This window comes from Pelobates fuscus, chromosome 4 (genome assembly GCF_036172605.1).
Source record: "Pelobates fuscus isolate aPelFus1 chromosome 4, aPelFus1.pri, whole genome shotgun sequence".
In the NCBI taxonomy this organism is placed as follows: Eukaryota; Metazoa; Chordata; class Amphibia; order Anura; family Pelobatidae; genus Pelobates; species Pelobates fuscus.
In genome coordinates this window covers 225,475,760-225,491,691 of record NC_086320.1, presented here as the reverse complement: position 1 = coordinate 225,491,691, position 15,932 = coordinate 225,475,760, and the positions used below count along the sequence as shown (strand labels likewise).

Below are 15,932 nucleotides of genomic sequence, written 5' to 3'. Positions count from 1 at the left end.
ATTGATATCAATACTGCTTATTCAATAGTAGCCTATAATAATGACAATAACATGTATATAGCTATCACAACATGTTTATTTTGTTTGTTATGTTATTGAGTCAAAGGTGGCTTGAATGAGGCCTGTGGTAGCATGGCTGAGTGGGGTTCATATGACAATAGCAACTATGTAGCCTAATAAGGCCAAGTAATTGTGATGTATGAAGCTAGAGTCAGGGGGTTCTAATGTGGAACCTGTGACTAGGGACTTGTGATAGGTAAGTTTTATTCGTTCATTATCTGATCATAGGTTGGACTTACATAATTGTGTTCTTGATTGAACTTGAGGTCTGTAGACAAATGAACTGTAAAGTAGGACGTGGGTAACGCCAAAATAAAGGGCCTATAATTGATTTTAAGGCTAGATGAGGGCTGGATGTAAACTTATGGAAGTGAGATGTAACATTAGGTAATTCTGTGTGGCAAGGTCAAATGAGGGCCGGATGTAATCGTATGATATTGGAAGGCTGCGTGTGCTGATTAGGCTGAAAGGAGAATTGGGTATCACTTAATGAACTGCGTGAAGGTCAAATGAGGGCCTGGGGAGATGTTGCTGTTGTATGGTAAGGCCTAATGAGGCTAAATACTAGAGATTATTTGTAGCAGTTCAAATGATTGATATTAAGTAATCAAGGTCATTAATATGATTGAGAGACTTACATTAATAAAGTCTGTAGAAATAAGGCGGAATGTCACTAATCACCGTCCTTAGTTAAGGCATAAGTAACTATCTAACCGATCTATAATATGACCGATACAAGGCTAACATTACATATAGAATATGCATAGTGCTGAAATTAACATAATTAACAACAAACATGTATGCCATTAAACATTTCACATGCAACTGATATGTATGAGACCAATATTTAGGCCAATATTTGTGAGCAATAACTGTGACATTGCTCCTAAAGTTAGTAGCTTACAGTAACAAATAGGATCAATAACATAAATGTGTACGTAAAATATTACCATATATACCTTTAAATTGGTTATCATGTGTAAAACTGACATGATGCATATTGGGTGAATGAGAGCCATAGCCGACGTTTGACAGTATTGTATTATTATTTGGATGGCTGAAGGGCCGGCAAGTTAATGTTGCCTAATTAAAGTGCCTTATGTCAAATAGTATGGCCAAACGTGGGCTGAATACGAATACATACTGGGCAGTGCCCATTCCAGGTGGTAACAACTGCCACATTCCAAATGATCCTGTAGCAGCCAAATGGGGGCCAAATAAGGGCCTATAATTGTTTATGCAATGGCTTAGGCTGAAATGCATTGATTTGGCCGAATGTAGGCAGACCGAACAGTTGATTGCCTTATGTATAGTAGCCGAACGAGGGCTGAATGACGTGACTTGCAGTTATTTACTGTCAAGCGCAGATGAATGCAGAAAAGCCACAACAGGGCCAAACAAAAGCAGCATCACTTGTGTTTGTCAGTTGAGCTTGTGGGTGCCGCAGCTGGGCTGAAGGTCACCAGAGTCACTTGACTTGTGGGTGTGCCAGAGGGCTGGATATGCGTGAAATCTGGTCTAATGAGGGCTGAATAAGGGTGCAGAAGTATGGGCCATGTGTATTTGGGTCTCAATGTGTAGTTATTTTACTCACCAGTGTGACTGGCCTGTGTAGATTTTGGGCTGAAACAAGAGGTTGTGGGTCCGTAAGGAACCATACGATAATGGCCCATAGTAGGGGGTGCCCTGTGTGTAAACAGGCCGGGAAAACCTTTACACAATAACAGTACCAAAAATATTTGTGTGTTTTTTGTTTGTTTTTTGATCCTTATTAAACGTGTGATGTTATTGTTGCACCTGCAATTACATGTGAGAACTCTGGTCTTTTATTATTCTTTTCAAAGCTACATGTAGTGCTGGGAACAGCAGCATATTTACACTGAGAAAAAGAGATTGGATCTGTATCAAGTACTTTGTGTTTCCAATGTGTTAGCTCTAACATCTCCAAACAAATAACACCATTTGAAAAATAAATATACAAGTATACTTAAGCTCCAGGTAAGTTTATGAGGAAAGAGGTTAATAGTGACCGGTCCACTTTAAATTCATAACCCAAGCAAATCAAGTTGAATAAAATATACTGAGAAAAGGCAAAATAATAAGGCAAAATGTAACACACATGTATAATAAATGTATGATAAAAAGCCAAGCTGAATGGCTATAAAAACCATCTTAAGTAAAATATTTTTTTCAATTACCTTTCCTATCAAATTGCTGTGAGTCAGAACATCTGCAGAATAATAGCTAGTATTTTCCTGAAATTGTGGACGGATAATGAGATTGGCAACAGAAATGCTGAGCAAATAATGTTTTTTATGAGTACATGGTAAAAGCAGATGTACAGTGTTATACACAGATATTATTAACCCTTTACAAAACTGAATTCATAAAACATAACCGGAATGTCAAGAGATCATACTCTATTCAATTATCTTTTCATAGTAATGAAATCAATTGGAACTTGAAACCATGTTTTAGTTCTTTAGATAACATTGATACCGCCCAATATCATTATCAAATGCAGACCTCAAATTATTTGCCAAAACCATGGCGCTGAGGCTGTCACGAGTGCTCCCAACGCGAGGCTAGGGACAACACCATAAGGTCCCTAAATGTCATAAACTCCGCCCGGTAATCAAAGAGAGAGCTAGTGCTTGTTCCCACTGATGCAGAAAAAGCCTTCGACAGGGTGAAGTGGGCATACCTCAATGCCACACTGGTGCAAATGAGCTTTGGCCCGCATATGCGCTGATGGGTGTCTTCCTTGTATATGACCCTGTTGACCCGGTCGGTATAAGGATCAACGGTGCACTGTCTGCCTCATTCCCCATTCAGAACGGGCAAGGCAGGGATGCCCCCTGTCCCCCTCCTGTTTGCCATCTCTCTAGAACCATTTCTGGAAGCGGTCAGACAGGACTGGGGTATTACAGGTTATATCCTGGGACAAATGGAACACCGAATCGCAGCATATGCGGACGATATGCTCTTCTTCTTGGACAACCCAGTGGTCTCCCTGACCAACCTCCTGCACAATTTCAGGGAGTTCAGCCAACTCTCCAACCTTAAACTAAACCTGTAGAAATTGGAGGCACTTAACATCACACTCCCGACCGAGAGGGAGTCGCACCTGCGCGCACAATTGAATTTTTCCTCGTGTGCGGAGAAGCTCAAATATCTTGGCATCTGGCTACCGAAGGAGTTATCCTCCCTATACCAATTGAACTTTCTTTCCATCCTCGCGGCCTTCCAATCCGATATACACCGATGGACAGACCTATATATATCCTGGTATATATATATTCTGGTTCGACTGCATCAACGCGGTGAAAATGAACATACTCCCGCGCATCCTGTATTTGTACCAGACAGTCCCAGTGGTGATCCACTGAGCATTTTTCCAATCCATGGCTATCTAGAGTTTTGTCTGGAATACGCAAGCCCCTAGGCTAAGCAAATCACAACTGGAGTTGCCCAGGAGCCAAGGGGCCCAATTACTGGGCACTATCATGCCGCACATTTACTCAAAATCACTGATGGGCATGCCCGTCCCACTGCTAAACTCTGGGTTCATGCCAAGAAGGTCCAAGCGGCTGGTAAAATCCCCTCATTACTCTGGCTGGGAAACAGGACATTTAGCTTCTTACGAATGGGCAACCCAATGATAAATGCCACCCTGCAAGTGTGGTGCTCCCTCAGGTTTCCACAACAACTGACCTCATCATCTTGCCTCCTGACGCCCATCACGCATAACCTGGACCTTGGCGGGGGCCTAACACCGGCAGAACTCCACCATTTTACACAAACAGACTGGCTGTACCTACGCCAGTGTTGTGACGGATCCCAACCTAAACCACTGGCAGGTATAATTCCTGAAGCTATCCCTACCGGGATGGAAAAATACAGCTACCACCAACTTAAGACATACTACCCGTGGTTGATGTTCATCTCAGCAGGTGGGGTGGGACACTAACCCCTTCTCCCCCTTTCCCGACCCTTCTCCCTGCACGCCCCAGTGCCTTGCGCTTACACCTCGTGGGGCGTTCCCCTATACAATCCCCTGCCCATGCTGGGCACAGATACCTATCAATTACTATTAAAACGGGCCCAGGGAGTGGTCACGGACGTGACATATGCGGGACGGGTGGTGGAGGGTGAGGGGGAAGTTGGATGCACATGAAACACATTGGTGGTGGCCTGGACCTGCTTCATGACACGGCTCAGACAACCCAGAGGCCCATAAGATGCAATACTGCGTCAACTATAAACCCCTGTTCAATACCACATCTCACAAACTCCTGGTTGCATGTCATTACTTTAAACAGTAACCCAGCAACGTCAAACTAGATGCCTGGAGAACAATGGGACAGACCCAGCCAACCCCATGGTACAACACAGTACTAACTATTTCCCAACAAACGCCACCGCCCTAACAGAAATGGCCATTTCAGGGCCACTCCCCACGCCTCAAGGGCACTGCACACTACGCCCCACGACACTTCAGCACATAGATTACGTACTCCTTTGAGGAGACCACCAATTGACTACCAACAAGACAGGAAAAATAGGAGAACAACATGCCCTGGCACGCTAGAGACACGCTGACATATAATACCTTGGATGAGTCCCAGGGCCATGATTATTGTTGCTTGCAAATGCCTGATTCAAATGAAACGCATAAACTGTGACTTAGTCTTACTTCATTATGGTTCATGTCAGGCCAATAAAATTTAAAACTGCTTGTTTGAACTTTTGCATATACCACTGTTAGAACAATACAACAAATTTGCACTCATTATTGTTACTGTAACATAAGTGGATGTCGACCTTGTACTACTTCAATCTACCGTATTGATAAATGTTCAAAAATAAAAAAGATTTTCATGAAAAAAAATGTAAAAAAACATTGAACATGATAAAACGAGTAACCCTGCCTATCCATCATGTGCCTTGCAACCCACAAGTGTCAAAATGTATACAAGAATTATGCTTTTTCATTTAATTCTTTCAATTTACAACTTAGAGAAATTGATTATTCATATGATGGAAACATTAATCATAGAAAACAGCTATAACTTATCATATACTTTCAAATTAAACAATTTTTCTTCCTGAAGACATTTGATATATATATCATGTGAAGATCTGTTTGATATGCAATCCTTGAGGGAAAAATTCTGCTGATTATATCATTTTCTAGACATGGTCACGAAAATTTTAACTCTGGAGCTTGATACACGTTAAGCTTTTTGCGTGGTCTAGCCAATGTTCCTGTGTATGGACTTTTAATACTTACTGTTAAATAGTAATAAATGTGTTTTTGCAAAGATCTCTTGCCTACTTTGATCATGAAGTGTGTTCTCATGCAATCTGGACTGCCCGTATGGGTGGGACCAGTCTGATATGCTTCAGATATGTTCCAGATTGAGGTCTGAGCGGGGACTCACCGAAGGGCAGGGTAATTGAGCTGTTGTCCGTTCTCACCTCTCTTGCTACTTGTTTTTCTCTCCTTAAAGCGGCACTGTCATGCCGAACTTACCTTTCCTCAATCTCTTCCTCTTCTCCCCTTCTCTCAGGATCTGTTATTCTTTTCTTCCTGTCTTCTTTAGTTTTCTTTAAAATCATAAGACAAAGTAGGGACTCTTTGTCTTATGGAGGATTTCTCCGCTTGACCAGCTCAGACCAGCGGAGGAGCAAAGTGTGCTTCATTTCCGCTGGTCAGAGCAATTTTCCCATGATCCCTAGCTTTCCTCCCTGTTCCCACAATGCTTCCTGTCAGTATTGCCGAACGTCCTGTCACTTAGACAGAACGCCGGCAAAACTGCCGAATTGCATCCTAACAGAATGAGCACTGTTTCTCCATTGGTGTTAGGATGCAATTCGGTACTTTGATCGTATCGGAATTTCATTCTAATGAATGAAACTCCGATCCTATTCATTGCCGCGGCTGTATCTTGCAGCCGCTTAGTAGATGACTCCCTAATTCCCACGGTATTGGGGAGCTATCTACTAAAAGGCTGAAAGACCTAAATTGGTATTTCAGCCAAATGTACTAATACTAAGTAAAGATTACTTAGTATTAGTAAATAATATGCCCCTACTCGCTATACCGCGAGTAGGGGCATGTCTAGTAAGCAGTGAGCAGCCTGTGGCTGCTCACTGTAAAAAACAAACAAACAACCTAATAAACCCACCCCGCGCGGGGGTTAAAGATGGGGGGGACCTACTGTCCTCCCCCCTGGCCCCCACCCCTGCGCAGTGGGTGGGGGCCCTAATAAAACACTAAGGGGGGGACCTACTGTCCTCCCCCCTTGCCCCCACCCCTGCACGGTGAGTGGGGGCCTTAATGAAACAATAAGGGGGGGGACCTACTGTCCTCCCCCTGGACCCCACCCCTGCGCGGTGGGTGGGGGCCCTAATAAAACAATAAGGGGGGGGACCTATTGTCCTCCCCCCTGGCCCCCACCCCTGCGCGGTGGGTGGGGGCCCTAATAAAACAATAAGGGGGGGGGACCTATTGTCCTCCCCCCCTGGCCCCCACCCCTGCGCGGTGGGTGGGGGCCCTAATAAAACAATAAGGGGGGAAACCTATTGTCCTCCCCCCCCTGGCCCCCACCCCTGCGCGGTGGTGGGGGCCCTAATAAAACAATAAGGGGGGACCTATTGTCCTCCCCCTGGCCCCCACCCCTGCGCGGTGGGTGGGGGCCCTAATAAAACAATAAGGGGGGGGACCTATTGTCCTCCCCCCCTGGCCCCCACCCCTGCGCGGTTCGTGGGGGCCCTAATAAAACAATAAGGGGGGGGACCTATTGTCCTCCCCCCTGGCCCCCACCCCTGCGCGGTGGGTGGGGGCCCTAATAAAACAATAAGGGGGGACCTATTGTCCTCCCCCCCTGGCCCCCACCCCTGCGCGGTGGGTGGGGGCCCTAATAAAACAATAAGGGGGGGGACCTATTGTCCTCCCCCCCTGGCCCCCACCCCTGCGCGGTGGGTGGGGGCCCTAATAAAACAATAAGGGGGGACCTACTGTCCTCCCCCCCTGGCCCCCACTCCTGAGCGGTGGGTGGGGGCCCTAAATGAACCCTCCCCCCCATCTAGGTGACTAGGGGTCCCAAGCCCCTAGTCACCCCCCCACCCAAAACATTCTATCCCCTACCTACCCCCCTCACCCTAAAAATAGTGTGGGGGAATAAAATAACTAAGCTGTAAAAAAAAAATTAAGCTTACCATTTGACGTCTTTTTTTTTCTAAATACTTCTTTCTTCAGCCCCCAAAAAAGCCAAATAAAAATCCATCATACCCGTCGCACTTTATAAAAAAAAAAAAAACGAGCGCAAAAAAAAATAATCCATGTTCACCCATGGAGGGCACGCCGCGTACTGAGCTTCGCAGGGCGGGTAAAGGCTTATAAAGCCTTGCCCCGCCCTGCAATTAGGCTTAGAACACACTGATTGGTTGGTTTAAGCCAATCAGAGTGCTCTGTGTCATTTTACACAGCGTGGGATAATTCGAAAGAACTTTCCCACGCTGTGTAAAATGACAGATCACTGTGATTGGATGGTTTTCAAGCCATCCAATCACAGTGCTCTGTGTCATTTTACAAGCATGGGAAAATTCAAAAGAACTTTCCCACGCTTGTAAAATGACACAGAGCACTGTGATTGGATGGCTTGAAATCCATCCAATCACAGTGCTCTGTGTCATTTTACAAGCGTGGGAAAGTTCTTTGGAATTTTCTCACGCTTGTAAAATGACACAGAGCACTGTGATTGGATGGCTTGAAAACCATCCAATCACAGTGCTCTGTGTCATTTTACAAGCGTGGGAAAGTTCTTTGGAATTTCCCCACGCTTGTAAAATGACACAGAGCACTGTGATTGGATGGCTTGAAAACCATCCAATCACAGTGATCTATGTCATTTTACAAGCGTGGGAAAGTTCTTTTGAATTTTCCCACGCTGTGTAAAATGACACAGAACACTCTGATTGGCTTAAACCAACCAATCAGTGTGTTCTAAGCCTAATTGCAGGACGGGGCAAGGCTTTATAAGCCTTGACCCGCCCTGCAGAGCTCAGTACGCGGCGTTCCCTCCTTGGGTGAACATGGATTAATTTTTTTTTGCGCTCGTTTTTTTTTTTTTTTTAAAGTGCGACGGGTATGATGGATTTTTATTTGGCCTTTTTGGGGGCTGAAGAAAGAAGAATTTAGAAAAAAGAAGATGTCAAATGGTAAGTTTAATTTTTTTTTTTTTTTACAGGTTAGTTATTTTTTTCCCCCCTTACTATTTTTAGGGCGAGGGGGGTAGGTAGGGGATAGAATGTTTTGGGTGGGGGGGTGACTAGGGGCTTGGGACCCCTAGTCACCTTGATGGGGGGGTTCATTTAGGACCCCAACCCACCGCTCAGGGGTGGGGGCCAGGGGGGGAGGACAGTAGGTCCCCCCCTATCTTTATTTAGAGCCCCCACCCACCGCTCAGGGGTGGGGGCCGGGGGGAGGACAGTAGGTCCCCCCCTATCTTTATTTAGGGCCCCCACCCACCGCTCAGGGGTGGGGGCCAAGGGGGAGGACAGTAGGCCCCCCCCCTTATTATTTTATTAGGGCCCCCACCCACCGCTCAGGGGTGGGGGCCAAGGGGGGAGGACAGTAGGTCCCCCCCCTTATTATTTTATTAGGGCCCCCACCCACCGCACAGGGGTGGGGGCGAGGGGGGAGGACAGTAGGTCCCCCCCTTATTGTTTTATTAGGGCCCCCACCCACCGCTCAGGGGTGGGGGCCGGGGGGGAGGACAGTAGGTCCCCCCCTATCTTTATTTAGGGCCCCCACCCACCGCTCAGGGGTGGGGGCCAGGGGGGAGGACAGTAGGTCCCCCCTTATTATTTTATTAGGGCCCCCACCCACCGCGCAGGGGTGGGGGCCAGGGGGGAGGACAGTAGGTCCCCCCCTTATTGTTTTATTAGGACCCCCACCCAACGCGCAGGGGTGGGGGCCAGGGGGGAGGACAGTAGGTCCCCCCCCCTTATTGTTTTATTACACAGGCTGCTCACTGTTTAGTGGACATGCCCCGAATCGCGGTATAGCGAGTAGGGGCATTGGGGAGATTTTAATCTCCCTTGTGCTATTATGGGGGTCATATTGACCCCCATAGAGTGAGGGGGGGACCTGGGGGGCTTATGAAGTGGTGGGGAGCTCTGCTCCCTGCCGCTTCTGTCTTTACATATTGCAAGGAGGGAGCTGCACGCCGGTAGCTCCCTCCTTGTAATAAACCGAACAAACAAACGAACACTGATACACAGTGTTAGTTTGTTCGTCTGATTTTTTCTATTCATTCATTCGTCTGTCTGATGAATGAATGAATAGGTGAAATTCCCGTTCGCATGTCCAGATGTTTCACTGGGCATGTGCGGGAATCTCAGGGCTATCTAGTGTGGGTAGATGACGTGTCCCACAGGGACTTCACCTACCCACACAAAGATGGCGGCACCCTGAATATAGATCGGGGCAGAAAATAAAGATTAATAAATAGGTAATGTGGGGGGCTTAGGGGCATTTGGGGGTGACTAGGGGGTCAATTGGATGTAGTGGAGGCGGGAGGGGGGTTAAAAAAAAAAACGGGATTCGGCATGACAGTGCCGCTTTAAGTTTAAAGGGCAATCCAGACCTGGACCCCTTGCTCACGGTGCCTAGAGGGATATTGGCTATACCTCACTGATGATACCTTACAAGGTTAAAATGATTGTCTGGGGTTTCTGTATCTCTCGTGCAGAGGGAACTTGCTGGCATTTCGGATCTGGACTGCCCGTATGGGTGGAACCAGTCTGAAATGCTTCAGATATGTTCTTTCTATAATGGCACAAGTTGAGCTAAAACCAGCTTGAGACCTGAGCGGGGACCCACCGAAGGGCAGGCTAATTGAGCTGTTGTCTGTTTTCCCCTCTCTTGCTCCTTGTTTTTCTCTCCTTGTGTTCTCATGCAAACCTTAACATGTATGGTCAAGAAAAAGATAAATGTATTGCCACAAACACCCAGTGATTTACTTTGTATCAGACTTTTCAAACTTTTAAAGTATATTTTAAAATATAATTCTATTCTTCTTATTCTTCGTAGATTGTTACAAGTCATGTCAGCCAGTTGATGTGGTATTTGTGATTGACAGCTCTGAAAGTGTCGGCAAGACAAACTTCAGCCTTGCCAAAAATTTTGTCATCAACATTGCTAACCGTATTGGGAAAATGGCAAAAAATACATCTGATATGACAGGTAAAACTGATTACATTTCATCCAGTTGCTGATATCTCTTTTATAAGTCTATTACATTAGATGTTTATTTTCTGGACACTAAATTATGATGAATTGAAACCAAAATTGACAAATCTAGGCTAATATAACCAAATAAATATCCAAACAAATCAGCTATTTCAACCTAGATTTTACAATTCAACCTTTTAACTCTTAAAGATGTTTAGGGTGTTTGACTATATGCCATTTTAAGTTTTATTATACTACTGTGATCCCAAACACTACTCTCGTATTTGTATGTTTTCAATTTTAGTGAAGTACTGGTACAGCTTCATCTACCTAAATTGTTCAATTAGCCTTAAATAAAGATATTATACCAAATAGTAGTTCCAAATTGTTTATGGCTAATAAACTTCGAAAATATTTTTAATGCTTCCAGTATGTTACATGGTTATACGTTCTTAATGCCATCTTAAACCAAACAAGTTATTGTACTTAATTAAGCCCCAACACTGCATACCAATATTTGTAGCTTCCTAGGTTTTAACATACACACAGTAACACATTTTAATTTAGATGTATTGCTTGAGGAATTGGTTTTAACAATTAGCTGTGCTTTAATTGAACTCACGCCTTTAACTGTGTATTTCTCATTAAGAGTTCTCCAGAAACAGCAGTTAATTTATAAACATTTGTATTTTCTGTACGTCCTAGAATAGAATGGATACATGATGTTATGTTCACTAAAGGGTACATTTTTAAGGAATACAATGCAAATTCAAAAGGATTGTCTAAATTCAGGCCAAAATAGCGGAACTGAAACAATGGCTGACTTGTATAATTTTTTTCAGTTCAGCTACATTCAGCCCAAAACTTGACAGTCACTTTGCGTTTTTTCTGAAGGGAAGGAACAATAATGTTTTTTATGTATCATACCTGCTGCACTATTCGTAGTAATACTTTTACTATTTCTATGCACAGGTTCCCGACTTGGCGTAGTTCAGTACAGTGATCAAGGTAACGTCCAAGCAATCAGAATGGATGATCCTAGTATTACCACCAAGTCTTCTTTCATAAGTAGGGTAAAATCTATGGAGTGGTTAGCCGGTGGCACATGGACCCCTTCAGCACTGAAGTATACCTATGAGCAGCTGATATGGCTAAACGAAAGAGTAGTGAATAAAGTTGTGGCTATAGTGATCACAGATGGAAGATACGACCCTAAGGACATAGACAAGCTGGAATGGCTATGTAAAGGTGTAGACGTATATGCAATAGGTATTGGAGATATGTTCAACACAATCGCTGAGAAAAAGGAGCTGGAAAAGATAGCCTGCAATGTTCGTGAACGGGTGAAAAATCTAAGCGTTTATGCTGAACTGGCAGCTGAAGATTTTCTTGAAACTATGGAAGATATACTGTGTCCAGGTATGTTAATGCCACACAAGGTGCTCCAATTGTAATCCCTTCAGGACCAATAGCATTGCATGTATTTGACAATATAGCCATTTCAAACCCTGTGCCGACATATGTGCAATAAAGCTCTGCTGTCAATAAAAGTGGAACTTCAGCACTTGGGATTTTTGCATAACTCAATTGCTAACTGAGACACACAGGTACATATATACGTACAGCACTATAAAAATAATGCATATTGCCTGTGCAGCATTTTTCTGTTGATGCACTTCCACAGCATTTAAGTATAAAAAATATTTACCTATAAATGTTCCCTGGCTATTGGCACAACAAGTATTAGGGCGCCCAGGCATCTTCTTCCAAAAGGCTCTTTACAAACACACATGCAAGGGTATTTCTTCCATGGTGGCATACAGATACATGTGAACCCATGGACCTTGCATGCATGGCATCATGTGGGTCACAGTCATTTGCATTGTATGTAGTGCTGTACCTAGGCAATCTTACATATATTTTATGCTGATAAAATTAAAACCATTTGGGCTTTTAAATACAAATACCGAACACTTAGATTTGACAGTTTTACTTTAATGTAATGGAAATAAACCAAAACAATTATATAAAATAAAACATTACATAGAGCTTAATCTAACATTTTTGTTTTTTACAGAACCTGACATTACTTGTCCAGACTCAGTTTGTACCCAAGGTAGGAGCATGTGTCACAATTATTTGTTGTCTTACATATAATATATACAAAAATATATTGTGTATAAATAGAATATATAGGTTTCGTGTTTTCCCAACACTTACTATATATCTGTGTTTTTATTGCAGGGTTGCCCAAAAGGTCGATTTAAAAAAAAAATATTCCCCCTTCCCCCATAAAGGCCTGGAAAGCATCCTGAAAGTGTAGTTCTTAAAGTCTGCAGTTTTGTTTTTTTTTGTGTAAAAATTATAAATAAAAAATGTATCAATCTTGTAGGTATGAGCACGCACTTCAATTGCCAATGAATTCCTTTTCCCCAAATTAATTCAGAGATCATTAAAGGACCACTATAGTGCCAGGAAAACAAACTCGTTTTCCTGGCACTATAGAGCCTTTGGGTCCCCCCCACCCTCAGGGTTCCACTCCCGCCGGGCTGAAGGGGGAGGAAGGGGTTAAATTCTTACCTTTCTTCAGCACCGGGCTCCCTCGGCGCTGGGGACTGTCCCCCCTCGTCCGACGTCATCCGCCGAATGCGCATTCAATCAGTCCATAGGAAAGCATTCTCAATGCTTTCCTATGGACGTTGGTGTCTTCTCACTGTGAAAATCACAGTGAGAAGCGTGGAAGCGCCTCTAGCGGCTGTCAATGAGACAGCCACTAGAGGCTGGATTAACCCTAGTGTATACATAGCAGTTTCTCTAAAACTGCTTTGTTTACAGCTGCAGGGTTAACCATAGATGGACCTGGCACCCAGACCACTTCATTGAGCTGAAGTGGTCTGGGTGCCTATAGTGGTCCTTTAAGTACCAGCTCTATCAATTCACACACTGCTTTTGCTGGAAATAGGATGCACAGGGAAATTTATAAGTTTATCGAACTGTGTGTGGTTTCCTTAAAGCTGAAGAGAAAGATGGTAATGGTTAAAGATTTCTAGCAGTCAAACATTTGCTAAGTACATATTCACTCTTTCTACCTATTGTTATTTCTACTATTTTCAAAACTCAACAAGTTTTTCCATGGCTCTTTTCTAATTAGATACAAGTACTAAGAAGTACAATTTTTCACTTCCTCAGATAAATCCCTTCAATAAAGCTATTTAATTAGTGTACAATGGAAGTGCGTACAAAATAATTGTTTTATAATTATTTAGATTAATTTCAACATAGATGCATCACAACAGGACAGAAAAAAAAATCAAAACCTATTCATTTTAGAAAAGTTTTTACAGTTTACATAACCATGCACAATATTTTTGCTGCTGTATTCTAGACAGAACTGTCTAGAAAAACTGGTGGTTTTACCAAGCATAGCATTGCTGCCACCTATGGGATAAAGTGGTTGCTAGTTGCTACTGGATAAAAAAATTAAAAATCTGCTTGTCTTTTATTATACTATAGTCACAAACCAAGTGCTATACATTGAGCTTTTTTATTCTTTGATTCCCCTAATTAATATAGAATGTAGCAGGAAAAATGGTTCAAATTAATGCTGTAAGACAAAGTTACAGGGTTTTTACCAAATTAATCCTAGAATTTAATGTAAAATGGTTCTTCGGGATACATTCTATGTTATATCATCAAATGTCTGCTTTACCCACCTTCCCATCCTGGACCTTCGTGGCAGTAGATATCTTAATCTAAAAGTGGAAATGTAATTGTCACTAACCTTAGCTGTCTAAGCTTAGTTAAGTTACAACATTCTTTCTTTTAACTGAGCTACAGATCTGGAAAAAGGCTTGAATTAGCCAAAATGTTGATTGATTGGCACAGTTTATTGGAAATAGTTTCCACTTAAAATAAAACACTATTGGATTAAAAGACCTGAGAGTGCAAACCTTTTTTTTGTAATTATATATATATATATATATATATATATATATATATATATATAGACAGTGTAGAGATTGAATAAGTCATATTAGTCCAGTAGATAAGATGCTAAAATACCAGAGTATTGCAGTATTTAATTATACTTTTTTTTTATTGAACTACCATAACATTAATATTTTATATTACTGTTGTTACATTAAAAACATTAAAGACACATTGTCATCACCACACCCTAAAACATACAACATTCGGAAACCTATTTTAACATTTTAAAATATAATAATATATCCTTATAACCAACTTTAGACTTTAGAATCATGGAAATTTAATATGAAAAATATGAAAAAATATGTGTATGCTAAAAATAAAAAAACCTGAGACCTAAGCATTAGCAAATATAGATGTCATCCTTCAGAAAGGTGTCTGTTTCAGAGAAAAACCACTGGAAACAGCTAATTTGCCAGTGTGGTTTAATTAATTAATCTCTGATTTTAATTGGATCCCTGTTAACGTGATAAGACAACTGTGAACAGTTGTGAGCTTTTGCAATGACTAATTTCTGTGTTATTTCTTTGTTTTAGCAATCACGCTTGGACCACTGGTAGGTCGCCCAGTGGACATTGTGTTCTTTGTTGATGGTTCCGAGAGAATAGGCAAGGATAACTTTGTACATTTTCTAAGATTTATAAAGCACATAGCACATGAACTTAAACTAGCAACACATGACCAGGACCTACAGGGAGCTAGAATTGCTGTCATCCAATATGGAGGTGAAAATGAACAAAACATGCTTCTGGGTTTCACATTCAACCTAACAAGCTTCCAGACATTGCCTTCCAACGCAGTATACTATGAATCATCGTCTCACATTGGTACGGCTATACTGTATGTCATAAAGAATATTCTACACAGTCAGTCTGGTGGTGCAAGGGAAAATGCAGAGGTTTCCTTTGTGTTCATAACTGATGGAATGAGCAACAGCAAGAACCTAGCAGAAGGTCTGGATATGATACGTGCCAATAACATTGTCACCTGCGCAGTTGCTGTTGGTTCTGATGTGAATTCTGCAAGGCTCACACAACTTGCTCTAAAAGATACAGCATCCGTATTCATCCTAAAACAACATGAGCAACTATTCTCCACTGCATTAATTAGAAATATTGTACAATGGTTGGGATAAATATTTGCAAGTGATCTTGGGTTATGTTAATCTAGTAAATGCAGTGGTCTATGTGCTTTCAAGTTTAGTTATGGAAATACAACAGGAATCCAGCTACAAACAATATGGAAACATGAATTATTTGTACAATACCCCCTTTCCCGTTGTGTTGCCATCTCTAGTACAAAATGCAAAACAACTGATGTGCCAAACAAGTGCATGTTAAAGCCCAATGCAATATACACAGGTTATGGTCACTGCATTAAAAATCCAATTTTACACTGTGATGTTATGTGTCACCAGTAAGTGAAATATGGGAAAGAGGGCTAACGATGTTCTAGTATGAGACTATTCATGACCAATTCAGACGTGTGTCTTTGAAACAGCAGCCCCCCACTCACTCCCTAAAATGATTCATCCTGTTCCTAATTAATATTTACCATGACTATTATTATTTTGCAAGCTATCTGCATTAGCCGTCATAGTTTTTGTAAAAACCTACATGCCAGCGATCATTACAACATA

General features: G+C 42.4%; 1 protein-coding gene across 1 annotated transcript in view; it reads left to right on the top strand.

Annotated features, from left to right (window-relative positions):
• LOC134609409 (collagen alpha-2(VI) chain-like) overlaps window positions 1-15,718 on the top strand; it is a 143,926-nt gene extending 128,208 nt beyond the window's left edge. Inside the window, exons 26-29 of the mRNA XM_063453089.1 lie at window positions 10,163-10,315; window positions 11,276-11,722; window positions 12,381-12,419; window positions 14,830-15,718. Of these exons, the coding sequence (XP_063309159.1) occupies window positions 10,163-10,315; window positions 11,276-11,722; window positions 12,381-12,419; window positions 14,830-15,428 (1,238 nt within the window). The 3' untranslated portion in view covers window positions 15,429-15,718. The remainder of the gene's footprint in view (window positions 1-10,162; window positions 10,316-11,275; window positions 11,723-12,380; window positions 12,420-14,829) is intronic.
• Window positions 15,719-15,932: the final 214 nt, after the last annotated feature.